At 40.0% G+C, this 21,602-nt stretch overlaps 1 protein-coding gene across 1 annotated transcript in view; it reads right to left on the bottom strand.

Annotated features, from left to right (window-relative positions):
* The window catches only part of LOC142373648 (melanopsin-A-like), a 38,465-nt gene extending 17,547 nt beyond the window's left edge, over positions 1-20,918 (bottom strand). Inside the window, exons 1-4 of the mRNA XM_075456989.1 lie at positions 20,741-20,918; positions 9,004-9,140; positions 8,757-8,890; positions 3,178-3,381 (exon numbers count right to left, since the gene is read on the bottom strand). Coding sequence (XP_075313104.1) covers positions 3,178-3,381; positions 8,757-8,890; positions 9,004-9,140; positions 20,741-20,875 — 610 coding nt within the window. The 5' untranslated portion in view covers positions 20,876-20,918. The remainder of the gene's footprint in view (positions 1-3,177; positions 3,382-8,756; positions 8,891-9,003; positions 9,141-20,740) is intronic.
* Between the last annotated feature and the right edge of the window lie 684 nt (positions 20,919-21,602).

Here is a 21,602-nt window from a genome sequence, read left to right as displayed (position 1 = left end):
TAAAAACTACTACAGACACAGAAGAAAGCTTTAAGTTGTATTGCATGTTGTCTGAAGTTGTTGTGCTGTGGGGGCTCAAAACCCAAGACAGCAGTAAAAAAAAACAGCCACTCCAACAGAGCAGACACTGTGTGACAAGAATTCAATACCAAACACCAGTACAAGAATCCAAAAGATATGTGTACGCATATTTTTGCGTGACAAACTGCGACAATATGGAAGACCTTCAAACTTGTGATTTAATCTGTCTATTTATAGGGCCGGAAAAGGGTGGAATGCTCTCTCCGGGTCGGGAATGAGATCCTTCCCCAAGTGGAGGAGTTCAAGTATCTCGGGGTCTTGTTCACGAGTGAGGGACGAATGGAACAGGAGATTGACAGACGGATCGGTGCGGCGTCTGCAGTGATGCGGGCTCTGCACCGGCCCGTCGTGGTGAAGAAGGAGCTGAGCCAGAAGGCGAAGCTCTCGATTTACCGGTCAATCTATGTTCCTACCCTCACCTATGGTCACGAGCTGTGGGTAGTGACCGAAAGAACGAGATCGCGAATACAAGCGGCCGAAATGAGTTTCCTCCGCAGGGTGGCTGGGCTCTCCCTTAGAGATAGGGTGAGAAGCTCGGTCATCCGGGAGGGGCTCGGAGTAGAACCGCTGCTCCTCCGCATCGAGAGGAGTCAGATGAGGTGGCTCGGGCATCTGGTGAGAATGCCTCCTGGACGCCTCCCCGGTGAGGTGTTCCAGGCCCGTCCCACTGGGAGGAGGCCCCGGGGAAGACCCAGGACACGTTGGAGAGACTATGTCTCTCGGCTGGCCTGGGAACGCCTCGGGGTCCCCCCAGAAGAGCTGGAGGAAGTGGCCGGGGACAGGGACGTCTGGGTCTCTTTGCTCAAGCTGCTGCCCCCGCGACCCGATCCCCGGACCAGCGGAAGATAATGGATGGATGGATGGATATTTATAGGGAATAAAAGTGGAAGAAAACCTTATTTCTTTTGTGATGTACAAATGGAATTATGTGGTATGTTGTGATCACTCAATTCAAATCTACACCAACTATTGCCCCAAATACCAGTGATACATTTCAAGAAAGTTGGGACAGGGACATTTTTAACCACTGAGTTGCATCATCTTTTCTTTAAACAATAATTCATTAAAATTTATGCACATTAATGCACGAATAAATACAAATATGAGCTTGGTTGGATGACTTTTATGTAACACATCAGTAAGACAGTTGCAGTATCCTTATCTTGTTTTTTTAAATGTGACTCTAAATGAAGTCAAGTGAGATCTATTTCTCAAATTAATTTTCACCTGTTGAGAGTTGCTCTCTTTTTGATTATCATGAGTGACAGTTTTAAAGCCTTTAAAGGGGTCTTGTGTTATTAAAGTTTACACCAAAGGAAGTCACTAGGTTCTCCTCAAAAGGAAGGAAGGATCCTTAACAGCTATGTTTCAAGGATGCCGCATGATAAAATCTCTCAGAAGTTTTATTCTGATGTCAAGGTTCCTTTGAAGGATTTAGTTCATCGTTCTGTGAAATTTCAAAAATGCTTTTGTGTATCTTTGGTGGTCTCAAAGCACCTGAAGGCCTTTGTGCATATTGAAGAAGGCGTGAATGTTAGGTGGATCAAGGCTAACAAAATTTGTATTAAAACTTTTTGTTTGTTTTTATCCCATTTGTTGTCACTTTTTTAATTTTTTTGCATTCTAAATTGTTCTATTAAAGGACAGCAATAAACATCTATTGTCTTCCGCTTATTTGAGGTTGGGGCGCGGAGGCAACAGTTTTATGAGAGAAACCCAGACATCCCTCTCCCCAGCGACACTCTCCTGGCGGATCCCAAAGGTGTCCCTGGATTAGAAGGGATATATAATCCCTCCAATGTGCTCTGGGTCATCCCCGGGATGCCTCATTGTTGCCTCCAAAAGGAGGCAACAATGAGGCATCCTAAACATTTGCCTGAACCACCTAAACTGACTCTTTTCGATGCGGTGGAGCAGCAGCTCTGCATCGAGTTCCCTCCGGAAGGCCGAGCTCCTAACTCCATCTCTAAGGCTGAGCCCAGCCAGCCTTCAAAGGAAACCCATTTCAGCTGCTTGTATCTACGACCTCATTCTTCCAGTCACTGCCCCAGCAATAAAAAGCAAAGTAAATATGTTTCCAGTATAAAGGGCTGTGAGATAGCCAGCTCATACCAACCAGCTATGCAGCATGTCAGTTTTTCAGCTGTTGTGTTTGTTTGGGACTGTCAATCAAATGTGACATGTCTTCTAAAAGCAAGCCAGGAGCCTTTCCTAGCCTAAGGCCGTGAGTTTAAAGTACCCATACTACCAGGGAGGCATCCTGGGCTTTGAGAAACACAAAATGTTCTTGAACCTCTTGAAAAACCCTGTTTGTAGCCCAGGCTTGTCCTCCTTTATTTGATGATGAAATACATTTGCATAGTGTTTCTTTCTTGACTCATTTGTACACCTCAAACTGTAGATGTCTTGGACACTACCATTCTGACAAATCAGCTCATAATTTAGACATTTTAAAGTAAAAGAGTGAAATGAGGTGTTGCCACAGTGTACAATATTAGAGAGACAATGTGTTCTTTGAATGTTGTTGCATGGAAACATATTGTAGTAAAACCTATTAAAAAAATAGCAGAAATGAGCTTTATGTGGGCTCTTTAAATCATATGATGCTGTTACATGCGTATGTTTGACACATTATTCAATGTGTTTTCCTGCACAAACACCTTCCTGGAGAGCACAAAGTTTTTAAGAAGAGTAATTGTGCTTCTTGAATTGAAAAAACTCACTGTTTGACTTATAAATTGAGATAACTTAGAAGATACCTAACACATGCTGGCAACAAATAATCCCGTTTGGGGACAAAAAAAGTCAGTATGAGAGCAAAACTGCACAACCCTGTCACATAGAAAGACAGTAAGGCTGCTGAAATGTCAGCTACATTGAAGTATCGGGTTAGCTGCTCTCTGATATCTGATTTTACATTAAATGCATTTCCTTGATGGCAAAAGCTAGATCCATCTTGTAATGTATTAGAGCTTTCACCAGGAATCTGACATGTTGACACAAGGGAAAACAGCACAGCTCAACAAAGAAAATCCTTCACAGGAATCTCACTGATAAAGACTTAGTATTCAGATCACTGAAGTCAGTTATACTCACTCCAGCCAAAGAAGGGTGGCAGGCTCCAACCCATGGAGTACACCCAGGCAGCAGCCACAAAACTGAGAGCTTTCTTGTGAGACATCACCCCGAGGGAAGCCAAAGGCCTGGTGATAACCACATATCGGTCTACCGCAATTACCATCAGTGTCATCATACTGCAGATACCAAACAGCGCTCCACAGAAGGCATACAGCTCACAACCTGGGGAGGAGAGGCAAGAGAGGGAAAGGATGGAGAGGAGAGGAGAGGAAGGACAAATGTATTAGTTCATGTTGTTACTGACCCGAGCTTTCAGAATAAACATGTTTTGTAGCGGTACACCCTACAGCTTAAGATAAATGTTGCAAATACAGTAAATGGGTTGTGTTTTAAAGTTCACGATATGGGTCATCAGCTCCCGTCAACCAATATAAAACTGTAGGACACCAGGGAGAAGAACAGGCCAAAATGATATCATTGGAAGCATTTGTTGCACAAATATTGCACAAACTGCCACTGTGTAAACAAAAGATACAATTCATACCGTTTTTTTTTTTTTATTTTAATTTAGATTCATTTTTGCAAGTGTGTATACAGAAAAACAGCACAGTACAACAGCCTTTCAGCTGATGGCATGGAGTGTAATAAAGTAAGTTTGGCTCAACTCGTTACAACAGGAGTACAACGGAAAACTTAGAATTTTATCTATTTATTTATTTTTTTGAGGGGGAGGGGTTCTCTTAAATATTTAAAAAGGCACCATTGTTATCACGCATTTTTCATCCACCATGAATATAATCTGTGCTAATGTGTTATAAACACAGCTTCTCTATCTTTCCTCACTCCATGCCTTGAGGTGCACCTATTTTTAAAACTTTTATGCTAACTGATCCCATGGGTTTGGGGAGAGAGTCTGTGTACCAAAATCCGCAGTACCTGGAGCACATTGCACAAAGCTTTCTTCTCAAACAGAGATTTTATTTATTTATTCAGACCTTCATGTAGGTCAGAAAAATCATAATTAAAGTAACTTAAATATTGGCACAAATGAATGAAAACAAGGAACTGAATCTTATATGTACATGTAAAAGCCTTTTTTGGCCACAATTTTTAATCGTGGATTCTGTACAAATGAACCTATTAGCAAATTAGCTCTTACAATATGCTTCACAGTTCAGTTACCTGCACCGTAAATGTACAATGGTCTTATAAGTCTTAACGTCCTTCACAAATTTGTGAAGGTAGGTGAGTGTAATTTCTCACCTACCTGTTGTCACGCCTTGGGACTCTTGTTTTTAGTTTTATGTTTAGGTTACGTTTTTGTGTTCAGTTCATGTCTTGGTTTTGAGTTTTAGGTTTTGCCATTGTTTTTCCCCTCACTTCCTTCACTCAGGTCATTAGTTTCATTCACGTCACCTGCTGCACTCACTCTCCAATCACTCCCAGCCCTCTATTTAGTCTCTTGTCTCCCCTGTCTGGTTGTCGGTTCTTCGTTTGTCATTCCTAACCTGCTGTTAGTTGTTCCTGACCTGTTTGTTGCCCTGACATTCCCGCCTTGTTAACCTGTTTATTCCATGTACCACGTTTACCAAGTTAAAGGGGCACTAGGTAGCATTTTCACCTAAAATTATAGCCTTCAGGAGTTTAACAAAGGTTAAACAAGTCAATGGTAAGCGAATGAAGCCTGTCTCGGTCCCAACAGGGGTCTGTATGCTGAAAATCCCATATGTAACTTCGGCAGGAGCGACCCGCTTCTGAAGTGTCGTGATGCGCGAGAAGAGTCGTTTGTGTTTACGGCACTTAGCTAGGTACTGTATGCTAGCTGTAGTTGTAGGCTATGTGTTCGCTTGCGTTGAAGAGCCAACACCAAGCGTTTCATATTCTGCCTTTCACAGACTGAATATGAAACGTTCGATGTTGGCACTTCCCATCTTTGTGAAATTTCTCCAAGCGTGATCTTGTTCATCTACCATAGCGATCTGCGTTTTAGATCGTAAAGAGACAGGTGATGATGGTGCTCTAATTCCTCCTGAGTTCAAGACGTAGCCGAGCTTCAGAAATACACGGACTGACCTGATTATAATAAGAATAGCGTTTTGATCCGAACAAGAATTGTTATCTACAAATGAAAATTGATTAGTTTGTGATTGTAATCGGAATAGTGTAGAGCTAGTCTGCGTTTATTGCAGCGTGTATGTTGGTAGTGCCTGCGCGCATCTGTCTAAGATGTAACTTTTGTAAGTGTCTGCTAATACAAAGGAATCACTCCACGAATACACCATGATGAGGGAAGAATCCCATTCAAGATCAGCAACAGTACATCCATACATCCATTATCTTCCGCTTGTCCGGGGATCGGGTCGCGGGGACAGCAGCCTGAGCAGAGAAACCCAGACGTCCCTGTCCCCGGCCACTTCCTCCAGCAACAGTATTATAACATATTATCTTGAGTTCTCTCTTCAGAAAATCTCTGATTATAGTATCTTACGTGGGCAGTCTACACTTGTGAATCAGATGACCTAACTGCACTGACTAAATAACACAATGGCAGCATTCCACGATGTTTAATTAGTGGGTGTGTACAGGTGGGCATTTTTACGACAGTGTAGAATTTCAGTTTGACCAATAGAGATCGCTATACTGCTGCTAAACTACCTTGTATCCCTTTAAGTATTTATTTATTTATTCCCATGCCATGCTAAGTTTTTTTGTTTGCTTTTTACAGTTACATTTTTGAATCCGGCTCAGCCGCGCTTTCTGTTGGTACTTTGTTTTTGTGAAATAAATCCAGTTTTCCCTTTTAAGTCCGCATCCGTGTCCTACCTTTCCCACCTTCACCCTCTACTCCAAAACCTGACACCTGTTTGACAAGGCTGCAGACATGTATGTTTTCACACTTACAGTCTTAGGCCTAGTTCACGTGTACTCAGGTACGTTTTTCTTTTGCAATCAAATCTAACTGTGACGCCATCAAAAATTCACTTCTGTTGCTTAGGATTGTACAAACAGCCAGGCTTTTTGTACAAAGCCTGGCTGTTTGAATGGGTGAATTGGAGACTGTCATTGGTTCGCTGCAGTTCCAAGGTGAAAAGCCCTCATACTGACTGCTTCTCTTACTCATGTTATGAATGACAATATATATAATTTAAACACGTAAAAAAGGTTAAACTCAACTGAAAGACTGCAGAAAGCACTATCACGACAGCAGGCAACTTCCTTTTCCACTTACTTTTTTTGGTGGATTGTATCACCAGTTATAGTCCACAGCACTACCTACTGTACTAGAGGAACTAAGTCTTGTAAACAAAGGTGATAACATGGTGTTGACATCACAGCACAGAAGTCTTTGGTCTTTCTTGTCTGCATGTCAACACTGAACAATTTGTAAGCATGTAAAAAGTCAACAAGCCGGGTTTTTTAAATTGCCAACGTGCATGTGCACAAGACATATCATGGCCTAATGAGTTTCTTGGATTTCTGTTATCATTTGATGTATTTATCTTTTATCAATATAGTCCATGGATTGAGTTGGCATGCTTTATGATTAATGTTTTATTTCAAACAATTTCTCAACAAAAGTTTGACATTTGTAGACTTTTTTTTATTTAGAGCCTGACTAGTAAAGTACTTTGAGGCACAAAACCAAAACAATGAGCCCGAAATGAAAGATGATCTCAAAGAGAAAGAACAGAAATACAGAAATTAAAGAAAATCTTTGGGATAATATAAACTCTACTGTTTAGTTTACTGTATTAGAGTTTGACTATGTAATCTGTATTGAAAATAGAAATAAAACGATTCAGAGATGATCACGGTGTTTACGTGACTTTAAACATGTTTCTCTTAATTCCATAATCTACAGCTCTGTTCTCCAGAAACACTGCTAAATATATCCATCTATGGGAAAATTCATTCACACACAGAAACACAGCCCACTGACAAAGTAAACATCCAGTCATCCCATTATCAGCTGCTATCTCTCCAGGCTCTGAGAGTGTGATCACCAACAACCTGTCACACATAGCATGTAATCACAGCCCCAATTCATCTCATCTGAGCACAAGATAAAATCTCAAGAAAGCTGCTCTTGTGGAGAAACCCAAACAAGTAGTTAACACATCATTAAATATCACAACTTCCTTATGTACGTATACCTATAGGCCACTGCTTAAAGCAAAAGAACACCAGCCGAGGTCAAAATGAGTAGCATGTTAAAGCCCTTGGATATTTTGTTGTAACAGCAAAATTCAGCACATTGTCAAGTCAAGATGTTTAGATTAAGCTGAAATTCCTGGCATGGTGGGGGAAAACAATAGCTTTGAGTGAATTGTTGAGTGAATAGTATATAGGTCAGCATGTTAAATATGTTGTTCATGCTAAGGTTATTATAAGAAATGTAAAACATTTTGACAGTGTCATACACAACCTGCAACATTTAATATTTCACCGTGTCATTGTAACAATTTTAGCATAAAATTTGATTTTTAAAGTATGTCAATCAGATTTAAGATCTTGTCATAAATTTCAATACGTAAAAAGTAAAAGGTTGTTGTCTGAGCAAGGATTATACCATCAAAACTATATTTCTGTTTATCAATATAATATATATATATGTTTTCTTTATACCTTGAAATGTCTGGATGTAACTATACGCTTGTGACTCTAAAACCTCGCCCCCAGACAGCACCAATATCAGTGAAAACTGGAGAACAGCTTTTCTATTATAAATCAGGAGGTTCCAGAACACAAAGAGGAATATTCTTCAGATGATTAATTTTGTTGACTGACTATATCACCAATTCATTCACAGGGTAGAAGTGTCTGAAAAGAGTCAGTAAGAAAAAAAAAACCTGTTGAATCTGTTGGCATTGTAGAAAAAAAATAGTTTAACCCAGTTGCTCCTTTGAGGGATGATGAATATTTGGAGAAAGACTACTAGAGACGAGTAGCAGCTCTTAACACTGCAACTGTAAGAGCCACAATGCTACTGAAAAGCTCCATCATTGAAAATGAAATTTTGCCACGTTTGAATCAGTGCAAGAGAAAATGTATAAACAGATCTGTCTTTAAAAAGTTAGTCAGTGGCGTTGATGTCGATGGTGGCTTTAAAAAAAGAATAAAGAAATCAAAAGCTTTCCTGCAGTAAATCGACTGCTGTCATCAAGGTCAGAACAACTCCTGAAGCAGCCTGTGTTGAGCACTAACTCTCTCTTTTCCAAATAGATTGCATCCTGATGTATGACAGACCCTGTGCTGCTGTAAACCCTACTCTAAATGTGCTTATGTAAAACACACCATCAACATGTAGTCTTGCATGCACTTCGAGATCAACAGAATTTGAATACTGCAGGTTAAGCCTGCGGTGCGCTGTCTTTTCCATTAAGGAACAAATAGATGATAAAGGATGGCAGATTTTTTGTGTGTGCGCATGTGTGTGTGTGGAATCTTTTTTGAAGGTCACACAGGTCCACATGGAATTCAAAATATGTGTGCTGAAATATATAAAAGAGTGTATAAAGTATAGAATTTTTGTTGCGGCTGCTGTACCAAATTATCTTAAATGATGGTGTAAAACCATGTGTATCTGAATGTGTTACCTTTCTTTCCAAAGATCCAGTGTTTGTGCATGCTGTTGATGAAGTAGATGGGCGTCTGGGTGAGACACATGAGGAAGTCTGTGATAGCAAGATTAATAATGAAGATGTTGGATGGTGTCCGCAGGCTCCGACTCCTGAGCGCAAACACACACAAGCTGTTGGAATTCTGTCTTCATAACTGAACAATGAATAAATCAGACAACATATTTGATCACAAAAGTCTGCCTCAAATCGAAAAACAAGATACCTGCTGAAAGCATATATGACCAGGAAGTTTCCCAGCAAGCCTGTGATGCCCACTGCAAAGATGACCACGCCAATGGTGTAGTGAGCATGGGCTGGGACGTCCACCGTTGGAAATACGTAGCCTGGGACCGTGGCACCCTGATCACAGACAAGCAAAGGGATTTTTGTTGATTTCATGGTTACTCTTAAAGGCTTTTGAATGGTTAAATCTTGTATACCACAGAAAAGTATCATTCCACCCAGAATTAAAATCAGTAAGTGAGGAAAATCTAAATAAAGCATGATTAAAGTCAAAATATTTCAGGAATAACTGTTAGAAGCTGTAACAAAATGAGAGAAATATATTATATATATCATATATATTATAATAAACCAATATAGTCTCACAAAGGTTTGTGAAGACGTTACAAACCTTGGTTGTAGAAACAAAAATAGCTGCATGAATATGGTGCTTGAAATAAATCTTGAACAAATCCACTCAAATTAAAGACAACAGTGATTTCAGCCATTTATGCTTATGATGATCACTCAGAAAGAAAGAAACAAATGGCAAAATGTCTTGAATCTTTTCTCAATTTATAGATTATAGAATTATAGATCTGTCAGCTACTGTGCAGCAGCAGTTGACATATGTCACTTCCTCCTTTTTGTTGTGATAGTGGCGCTGCAGTTGCACGAGCGAACTTGTCTGCTTCCAACTTACTAGAATGCACAGCGCATACACAGTATGTAGTAGATCCTGTCCTCACAGATCAATATTTTCAAAGCTGACACCAAAGCAAGACTGTTTCTACACTTAGGGGTCAAAGAATATCACGCCTTGTGTGTTTTCTTTTTTTCTGGGAAAGGACAGGAAACAAACCAGACACATGAAAAAAAAAAATGTTCCATTGAAATCCACTGCTTTGACAGTCATGAGTGGCAGGAAAATAAACTGCCCCATTCTTGTCCATCAGCATGCATACAAAGATTTTGGTTTCATGGCTTTTTCATGTTTTATTTTGAGACTGAGTTGTGTGAGCAATGCTGTGCTTGACATTTAACACACACGAACCTGTACATGACCATAAATGGTCCACGCTTACGAAGCTCATGGGTACACCTTCAAATGCTGTACTGAGATGCATTTTGTAGTATTAAAGAAAGAATTACAATTACAGAACATCTATTTTGAGCCTCTTTGTGAGTGAAATCTCATTGAAACAAAATCATTCTATATAAATAATGCTTTTGAGGGATTTGAGAGAACTGCTAATGTGTTTTGTACTTTGAGCTTTAAAATATCAAAAGGTGGCTTGGTGCCCTGCAGTGTACTCATTCTATTTCAAGAGCATAGAGAACATATGTACTCCACACATCTGTTGTTATTCAGTGAATCAGACAAAGGCTTCTGATATATTTGGTATTAGTAATGGACAAGTCTTGTAAAGTCAGTCAAACCACTTAAATGGCCAGTTAACACAAGAGCTAAACATTAACTGCCAGAAGATATATTTACTCACTTTAACATAAAGAAGCAATACCAAAAAATTTTTTTAGGAACAACAGAACATTAATAAAATATTTCTCTCTCAGGTTGTTGAATGGTGCTAAACTGTTTGAAGCATTACGCCACAAAGTATAAAATCAGAATCAAGGTTGTCCTTGTCAATGATCACTTAGAGCCCGCTAGAAGTCTTGATAAGCCATGCCCCTGTTTTCTTCTTTTCCTTTCTTTTCCTTAAGGCTGCTGTTCCACAGCATGGGTCGTTTTGTGAATGTTAACTCTCGGCTGGACTCGTCACCCCTGTAAACAAGGAAACTGCGCTCTCTAGCATGTGGTTAACGTTGTGAAAGGGCGCATTGTAACTCCAACCTTGACCTTTTCCTATCCCGAACAGAGTAGTTTTGATGCATCCCAATGAGCATTCTTCTGGTGAAAAGTTAAACAAATAACCCTGGTCACAAGTGAAAAGATGTTTCAAGTTTTTTCTATTGATTTTTCAAAGGTGTTACTTCAATGATCATGTAGACTACACTTGCCCAGGATTTACAGAGATTAAAATATTCATCCTAGAATATGGAGATAACCGCCAATTGTCATTTTGGAGCCTAAATAAAACTCTGTTTTACGACCTTTAACATAATGAGCGATCCTACTAGAAGTAAGACACAGCACCGCTTTTATTTTATATAATGGAGAAGTAGAGGGCACATTGATCCTTTGGTATGGTTGGAGTTCTTGTGCATGTGCCGCACAGCATTAAGTTTGATTTTCTAGTTTTGCATTAATACATACCACTGCTGCCATGACGATGTGCTGAAAGCTTCTTGCTGGCAGCACACTGTCTATATGGATCCACACTTTAAATGAAACATTGAATGTGTCTTGACATGAAACCACATCCAAAAACTATGTGGCTCATATCTGCAGTTTTCTCATGGCTCACATTATATTTTGCCTTGAATAACAGTGCTGGACTCATGATGAATGTGGCTGCCAACACAGACACTTACCCACCTGATTCGGGCCAAATCTTCATCTTCTTTGGGCCTTTGAGCCACATTTGGCTCTAACAACACTTGCTGTAACTTGTGTCAAAGCTGGGATAGAAGTCTTTTTAGCCACATCTGGCCAATACAAGGCGTCTCGTAACCCCAGTTGGGCCATGTCTGGCTCACATAACATTCGCTACTGTTGAACAAAACAACAGAACACCATATTTCACAGGGGAAAAAAGAAAAACAACAACAACAAAAAAGGCAAAGAAAAACACAGGTTATTTCTGACTTGTTGTCTTGTACTTTTGTGTTTTCTTTTGTGTGTGTGTGTGTGTGTGTGTGTGTGTGTGTGTGCGTGTGTGTGTGTGTGTTTTAGAAGTTTTTTTGTGAAATCTGTGTTTTCTAAAATATAAAGCTTTTGTGATATGCCATCTTTTTTGTTTTGTTAATGTTTTAAAAATGGAATTAATTGTAAGTACGTAAATTTAAATAAAGAATACCAAGAAAATATTATTTGAATTTAAGTAAAAAAAAAAAAAGATTAGAACTAATCTAATCAGGACACTTTCCCATTTGAAAGAACAAAAAAGCTTGAAAAATATGATTTTTGTTTTTGGTTCATCATTGAAAAGCTCTCATATGACTGTGGGGGAATTTCTTCCTCCGAGTGGTTGCACCTGAAAGCTCAGAGCTCCTTTTCAGAATTCACCTCAGACATACTCACACACTAGATTGCATGAGCGCTTTCCTTTTGTCTCTCACCATCTTTTTTTTCAAGGTGATGCACACCCACCCACACACCTACGGATAAACTTCATTACCTCTCTACTGAGCTAAATCTTCCACAGCTTTCCCATTGTTCAACAGGAACAAACACACGTAACCTTTGAATAATCCTGTATGACACATTTAAGCGTGCACGTGTGAGTATTTCAGGATATTTGTCTGATATCCGTTTCAGCAGTCCTACTTTTCTGCAGTCACAACCTTGTGCTGCCAAATGGAGGACATTTGAACTGTATAGTGGAACATGGTTATGTAAGCAAATGAGTGAAAAGGTCATGGGGATGTATTACTGAAAGAGGGACAAGCTGTGGATATACGTATTGTGTGGAATGTAGACACATCCAGTCTGGCATTGTCATCAGCGCTGCGGTCGATCACTCTCCATTTCTTCTTCCTCTTTTGCTCAGATCCCTCCCCAAACGCGTTTCTCCTTTTCCACATCCGTGCCACTCTCCCTGCTTGATCTCTTTCTCTTTCAGTGTCATCGTTGATTGCCAATCTATTCTCACGTCTGTTCCTCTGGTCACTAAATCTCGTGATCGCTCCTTGCCTTCGTTCTGCTTCCTATCATGTCACCTGTCTCCGAGCTCGAGCTGCTCATGGCCAGATTAATGCTGATCACATGGCAGAGCAGGAGGGAAGGGCACGGTGAGCTGCTTGGGGAAGTCTCCTCTGTGTTTTTTAAGGGATTTAAAGAAAATGGTGGGTGGTTATATCTCTCGATACATTATGTATCCGATGCCCAATGCACTTCCTGGGTTGTTCTCCATCAGTGGAAAGCATGTAATATAAATGTAAATGGTCTGGTTGCCATCTGATGCACGGTCATACGAATAAGACAAAGACAAATATGTTTAAGCATGTTTATGTTTATGCATATAGCAGACACTTTTATCCAAAGCGACTTACAAATCAGGATATAACATCAAAGCTGACAATAAGCTACATAGAAGGAAACCACTAGTCAGACTCTGTCTCAAAATAAACTGAGAGGCAGACAATGAAGATTAGGGGTTAAGAAGATTGTGAGAGACAGGAGAGGAAGGAAAGGAAAAGACCACTCAATCTGATTTGATTAAACTGAACACATCCACACATACATGTATGAGCAACACACATAGGTATGAACACATTCTTATGTTACAGTTGGATTCTTGGATGATGGAAAAGTACACTGGTCCAGCCAGTACTAATTTAATAAATGGTCAGCACTTACATCACTTCTTTTAACCTGTTTAAGTCCCACAAAGCACTTTACAATGCGTTTCTCCTTCACCTACACACTAAATAAAGTACATCTTATTCTGTGTATATGTAGAATTTTATTTTTCTCCCCATGTCTTAAGAACACTTGGAGGGGCTGGGATTGAGTGCTGGAGGAGGATGACCACTTTACCTGCTGAGCAATTCCCCCTCCATGTTTAAATCAATAATACCTAGAGGCTGTCCCTTAACATAAAAAAATACCTCGATACATTTTACATTTTAATAATCAGTAAAATTATTAATTTAGAGCACTGTCAGCAAGTTTTTTTATTTTCAGATGCTGTAGTCACTGAGATATCATTCTGTCTCATAGAGCCATAGACTGAATGTGACTCAGTGTTACAGCATTTGGACCCAGGAGCTTTGTCTGCACATAAATAAGGTTACACAATCTGTACAATAGGCACCAAAAATGTAAAGGTTTGCATTAAGCTGTTTTTCAAGGGCATAACCATTTTTTTCTGAAGTGGTGCTGTCTAAAGTGGTTGTAAGTAGTCAGTGTGTTTCCAGCCGGAGCAAACCAGTATGATGGCAAAACATGAAATCGTCATACATATTTGTCCGCAGACACAATTTTTGTACATTTTCTTCTCTTTTTGCAGTGTCAGGACACTCCTTCAACTACCTACAAATCAACTATTGCTTCATATTTAAAGCCCAAACATTTGGAGATTTAGGCTACGGCTACACGAAAACGTTTTTCACTGTAAACGATACTTTTGCTTATCGTTTGGCTGTCGCGGCCACACGGAGCCGGCGTTCCCACTACCCCAAAACGATAGTTTTTGAGAACGGGTTCCAGAGTGGGAAGATCTGAGAACGGCGTCGTTTCGTTTCCATTGTTACAGCCAAAACGGATTCGTTTACATCTGCGTCACAGCCACATGGCCAACGCCAGTGACGTATACACATACGTCAGTGACCAGAACAAAAAGCGGCTTCCATTCAAAATCCGGAAGAAGAAGACAACACAACAAGGACAGACAGCGATCATCATGGACCCCACAACATTGATAGCAGCACTGCTGCAGACACTGCTAACTACAGCGGCGTTGTTGAAGGAACAACGTGAGCTTCGCGCTGGTAGAAGTAGGGGCGTACACGCATGCACATTGCTTCTTCTATTGTTCTGGTGTAACCGGTGGGGGTGGCTTACAGCGCACCTAGAGGTGTTTCGTGTGTACTGCATCGTTTTCAGCAAGCGTCGCGTTTCCATGTGGACACAGAAGCTTTCCTGTGTGGTCGCAATAATTTTCGTACCCGTTTTCAAAAAAAACCTTGTTTCGTTTTCGTGTAGCCGTAGCCTTAGGCTACCTTTACACAGAAACGATCTGAAACCAAAACGCAAAAGTGGCGTTTCGTTTTCACTTTATCTGCGTTTAGACGAGCGTTTTAGGGTGAAACTCTGCATGCATACGGAAACGCAAAAGTGTGTGACGTTTCATAATCGATGCAGTAAACACGCCAGATGGCTAGGTGGCAACACTACCAAGACCAAGTCTTTCTACCACTCCATTCATGAAGTTATCCCACCACTGAGAAGTCCTCCCAGGTCTCACCCACAGCTGTCTAGGTCGCCTGCTCTCTCCATGAACTTCAAGAATTTCGAGAACGCAGTTCATATTTTTGGTCTGTTCTTTACTACTCTCGCTCATCATTGCTGTTATCTGATGAAATGACTCTTGAACGTCAATTACCGCGAGTTGAAAGTCCGCAGGGACGGACATGTTGATAGCCTACTGATGTGTTTCCCACGGTTTCCTGGCGCTTTTATATGCTTGTCACGTTATTTCTATGTGACGAGAAACGCAGTTTTGCGTTTTCATCGTTTACACGGCGCGACAGTGGAGCGTTTTCAAGAATTCCACTCTGGAGGGCGTTTTCACTTTTTTGCGTTTTCATGCCCCCAAAACGCCGTTTCCATCTAAACGATATAGTGCATCCGCAAAAAGGTTTTGCATTTTTAACCCGTTTTCGTTTCTGTGTAAACGGCCCCTTGGTGGTTGGAGGGGGTAGAAGATGGCGGTACACACACGCTTGGGAAGCTGAAGAGCCCCGTCCTAGCCATTTGTGTTTTTAGTAACTTCAACTTTACTTTGAAGGGCCATTTTGGCATTCAGTCACCATTTACTTTCACTTTCAATCGCTGTTTCATCAATATTTTGCACGTTAGATATAAAAAAACGAGATACTGTATTAACATTTATGTTTATGTTTATGCATTTGACCGACGCTTTTATCCAAAGCGACTTACACTGGTAGGCGGGTGGGGTAAGGGGGTCTTGCCTAAGGACCCCTACTGGAGGTAGTACCTTTCATGGAGGGGATTTGAACTACCTATATTTTTCCTGGATTATTGCCTACTGAGTCCCACTCACTCTGCTAAACATACAAAACGAGCTGGACACAGATACTCGCTTTTGAGTTTACATTATCACTGTATTTTGTCGACCAGAGAACATCTGACTGGCAGCATTCCCAATAGTCTACATAACATTGTCCGTATTGCAACATAATTTCAGACCATGTTACACAGACTTAGTCAATGTACAGTAACAGTCCTATGCAAAAGAGACATAGTAACAATCCACAACATAGCATCCACTCAAACCACTGTGAAACGTTAGAGGTTTGAGCTCTTTTACAGGGTGAAAAATTCACCATCTGGTGACTCTGCTCTGGGTATCTGTTACCTTGGTGCCCCATCAAAATTCCTCCCTGATTCTCCAAACCAAAAAACGCTGACTGCTTACTACTCCAGAAAAGACACTGACTGCTTAATTTCTAGATCAGTGCATCTGAACGCATCTGATATTGATTTTTCTTTTCTATCATGTAAGGTCTCAGCGCCATTTAGTTTCAAATGTTCACATGCATTTTTTAACCACAATATTATCAATCAAAAAGCTATACCCTGTAAATCCTATAAAGGCTTTAGGGGAGCTGTAGCTCATCTCAGCTGACATTTGGCGAGAACAAACCTTGAACCATTAATTTCAGAATGAACACAGAGTGACAGACAGCCATGCATGATCCGACTCCGCAAATGAAGAATCACTAGTTAACTTAACATGACAACATGATTTGATGGCAAAGTATATAAATAGCACCATATCTTTGGGCACTTTTCCCATTTGATTTAGATGCATTTTAAGCTTTTGTTTAGTCATTTTATGGCATTAAAATAACATACCAAACAGTGAGGGTTTGGGTAAAAGTAAAGGGCAGGGTGTCATCCCCTCACAGTACATAGCATGAAATGATGCAACAAAAACTCGTATAAATAGCCCATAACATTACCTTTTTATAAGATCAAGTTGAACATGACATTTTTGGATTATGCACATGCAAACTACACGTAGAAAGTTAATTTGTCATCCAGTCAAATTTAGAATTAAGTAGTTGGTGTTGCAATATACAGCAAAAAGTGGTGGTCAGCATTATGACATAAAAGCAAACCTGACAGTCCAAACTGATAAAGCATTTTGATTTCAGGAGAGCAGAAAATAAGCTCGACTCCTACAAAGTGATGAGAGCTGGTTATTTAAAATAAGGTGCTCAAAAACCTATAGTACATGGCTGACTAAGTAAAAGCCGACTTTCAACAGAAACTGACTTGAGATCAATGAATTCATAAAATCTCATTTTTTATTTAATTAATTTTAGATTATCTCTCTACTCAATTAAAGTCTCGTGTTCTTACATTCTTTTTGTAGTTGACTGACTTAATCTTGGTTGTCTTCTTTCACTCCTGCACCTACTGAATGCTAATGAACATATTACATCATTTGCTCCCATGGGACAAACTCTTTCATTATATACTACAAGAAAGGTAGGATGATATGATATTAGGCAATGAAGACAATGCCATGCTTTTACTTTCTTATTTTTTTTTTTATCATAATACTCCAAACATCTGGCATTGGTAATAAAAGCAAATAACCCAATTAAAGTAAAAAAAAAAAAAGAGATATTTCTAATTGTAGATAGATCTTCATTGATAGATCAAATTAAATTCAGTTTCAGTTAATAGTAATCTAAATACATTTAGAATAAATCCAATAAATTCCCTTTGAATAAGTACTTGGTGACAGAGGTGAGAAAAAGCTGTTTTAAAAGGATCAAACCTCCAGCAGACCCAGATTTAAACCTTACAGGTGAGATCAGTAAAGGCAGATCAGAAACATGAGCCTGAACCACATGAGGACAAACAAATCATCCAACCTAAATTACCCACTGTCATGTTCAACCCATAAAAGAGCACTGACAACAGTTTCCATTCTCAGAAACACAGACATCGCATTAGACTCGGGACCACACTGTGACATCTTCTCAGGCCACTTTGTCTCATTTTAGTCTTAAGACTTATTTGCAAAGCAAGGCTGCTCAATTTCTCCATTATTAAAATAAATTCACAACTCTACAACATAAAAATTCATAAAAAAATCATGTAGAATATAGCATATACTTTGTTGTCTATAGTAGTAGATCAACCCTCATCTTACTTTGAAGCTCCCAGATCAAGGAAGTGACGTTGACGCAGCTTTAGCAGCAGAGAAGCTATTAGGCTTGTGTTGATAATAATACACTCCTGGACTATGTACAAACTTCCAAATGCATCGTTTTGTGAGTACAGACCATATTTGTACTACTGTAGAAGTTTGGTGTCATGGCATGCGATTTTAGTGCGGTAATTTTGGAGATACTGCCAGGGTCTGTTAGCGCTTGTACTAAGCTATTCGGGATAACTCAGTAACTCGGCTGATGTTCAGCCAAGATCGAAAAAACTTCGGGTGGGCTACTTGGCTGGATGTCACGGTTCAAATGACCCTAGGGTGAATCTACTCCGAACTATCACTTTAAGTTACTTACAAGTGTTATTCTTTGTGCAGTAGTCAGCGTAGTGCTGTTTGTTACCCGTTTTGTTAGATTACTGTTAGTTCATGGTTGCAAACAATCATACCATGAGTAAAAGTGTTCATCCGGATAGAAACACCTAGTCCATAAAATTTCAACTTGAATTTATGTCCCATGGATGTACATCTTTAGAAATCTAACATTTTACGGATTATTGCATGAAAAACTTTAGTCGTTTGCATCCGCAGGGATATTTTCATATAAGTTGTGTTTCCCATCTGCAACATGCAGGTCCTATATTATAGGATGCAGTTATTGGTCATATTTGAAGGTACAAACAAACGACCTATATGATCATTTCGATATGGGAGAACTTGTTGGCGTTTCAGCGATGGTAGATCATGGACCAGAACTTTGTAGTGTGAAGGGGAAACCTAATTTTCAAAAGTTTCAAAATATTTTCTTTTGCAGCTATATTTAACACAGCTGCTTTCAAATCATATTTTATTATCTAAAATAAGAGGTCTTATTTTTGCATGAGACATTGTAAAATTAGAGTACATTTACAATGACGTATTGGGGAAATCTCATTGTCAAAGCTCAGTTTCTGCCTGTATATGCCACCCAGTATTGTCTGCCTTCTTTGGATAGTAACAGGTAACCATTTTCTTCACTTGGTCAGAGACAGAGAATACCGCAGGAGCTGCTCAACTGACACTTACAGAATCAGCCACACATCACCACCAAGTACTCAGTCAACCTATACTCTATTAAGAGAGATCGCAAAGGCCACCCACTGATACAATATCACAATCTCATTTTAAAGACAAAAATTGACGCGCAATTTTAGTTCCCCCAACGCATACCCGCACAAGTGCATGCGTGCACGTGCTTGCAAACAGCCAGAAAATTGCACTCGTACAGAAGCAGCACTCACAATTTGGATCCATGCATTTATGATTGTGCAGAGTTCATAGATTAAATTGAACGGGACAGGGGTAACAAACAGTAGTTAAAAGAAAGTAGAGCTCGAAAGAGGAATGTAAAAAAACTTCGAGAGTTTTTCACAGAAAACCTCACATTTCTAGCTGGATGATCCAATCTGTGTCTGCAGAAGCTGCCCCCCGGACTCAGCTTCAGTATCAGCTTTCCCTGCGTTCCCATCATGAAAACCAGACCAGAAAATCAACAGCAACTGAGCCCTTCAGGTCAGAGCTTTAAAGTCAGAACCGGGACCGAATCACTCCCACTTGTTGAGCTGCAGTTACTGCAGCGATGAACCAAGTATGTCTTGCAGGGTTTTTCTGTCTCAGATCATTTAATCAATCTGGGCTTCTGTTGGACAAACTTAAAACAGTATATATTCTCTTTTCATGTTTTTTATTCTACACGTACAACAGTCCAGGGGTGAAGTCTAAAGGATTTCTCCGAAGGCTTTGGGTAAACTAATCCCACTCTCAAACAGAGAGGGAGAGAGGTCTTATTTTTGCATGAGACATGGTAAACATCTTTCCCTCCCCAAACTGCAAACACTTTCCATGAATGAACAAAAAGGAAAGAAAGAGCGTAAAATTGATAGATAAGCTTAAAAGTAGCAAATATTCAACATGATTTATTGCAAGCCAGATGAAACATGAAAACCATGGTTTCATGCTTTACAGAACATCCTCCAAAAAGGCGAAAAAGTCAATTATAAACTAAACAACTAAGATAATTGACACAAGTTGGAATGTCGTTCACTTGGTAATGCAGTGGTTGTAAACGCTATTTAACTACAGCAGTGAGTGAGAAGAGTCATTATCGGTCCTCTGTAATATTAAAGAGCATGATGTCCACATATTGACCACAAATAGTCACACATACAAGAAAACCACACGTGTTCTAGGCTAAATTTGATTAACATGAAAATAAAATCCACTGTTAAATGTACAATTGCACCCGTAACAAGTCTATACAACCCTAATCAACAATAAATTGTGGAACCACTATAAATTTATGGATTTGCGCTGCGCTCCTGCCTTCATTCAGGTCCGATGCTGAATGAACGGAGCAGAGACGCGTAGGAGAGGATAGTCTCATTCATTCATTCATTCATCCAGTCAGTCAGAGTTAACGTGACGTTCCCTAATATTATAATTCTGAAAATGAATGAACGATATGGTCGAAGAACGACGTCCACAGGTCTGTAAGCATTTCCAGGTGTGGTGAGTTTGTGTTTGGCTGCTCTTGGATCAGATTTTGTGGCGCATCGCTGCAGAAGCGCAAAAGCTCTCCATTCACACCGAGAGCTGTTGTCCTTCAAGCAGCCAAAAAAAAACAAAAAAAAAACCAAAACACAAGAGTTGTACCTGAATACTTTCAGCTGTAGCTACCGGAGACAGCTCTATGAGCCGGTGCGGGTTGATGGAGCTGATATTCCAGGGTGCACGTGCGGTCGGGTCCGGTGTCGGGATCACCGGTCCAATTTGGAGCCTTGAATCCATTTACGGTTCACGATGGTTAGTTAAAGTAGTGCGTGTGCCTGTGTGGGACAAAAGTTTACCTGAGAGCTATTATCGCCTACAAGAGGTGGTTTAAGAGTCCAAGTGGCGAGTCATCATCGCCACCCTGCTCTCAGAGTCCCCTCAGAGCAACTGTAGTACAGCTGTGGAGCGATGGGAAAGACTTGCGCGCTCCCTCTCTGCGTCTCGTCCAATCCCTGCTCCGGGGATGCCTCAGACTGGCAGTAGCTCTGTGTGTGTGTGCTCATAGATGTGACCTTTATTCTGTTTATTTGTTAAATTGAAGGAATCAATTTAGCAGTTTCCCTTTACATGTATTCATCCCCTCCTCCATGTTTCCTAATTTTCACGTTTTCATCAGACAAAAAAAAAATGGTAAAAAGAAAAATTCACTTTCATGCATCAAAGAGATAAAAAGAAGTGTTATTTAGCGTACCTTATCTGTCTCCTACAGGGCGTCTTTTTCTGCACCCACAGCCTGCAGAACAGCCTCTTTTGCATTTAACTGATCAAATCTTTATCTAATTCACTGCCAGACATTAATACAGTCTGAAGATGTGGATTTTTAGTGCAACCGTGGTGAAAAGTCACGATATGACATGCAGCTGTGGAAAGAAGGGACAAAATGATAGATATTGGAAGGATCAAAATTATGCTTTAGACTTCATTTTGACAGATATTACATTTGCATGTATAAGGTTGTCATCCT

Source organism: Odontesthes bonariensis, chromosome 23 (assembly GCF_027942865.1).
Source record: "Odontesthes bonariensis isolate fOdoBon6 chromosome 23, fOdoBon6.hap1, whole genome shotgun sequence".
Lineage (NCBI taxonomy): Eukaryota > Metazoa > Chordata > Actinopteri > Atheriniformes > Atherinopsidae > Odontesthes > Odontesthes bonariensis.
Note: the sequence above shows the minus strand (reverse complement) of the source record. Positions and strands in the feature narration are given on the sequence as shown.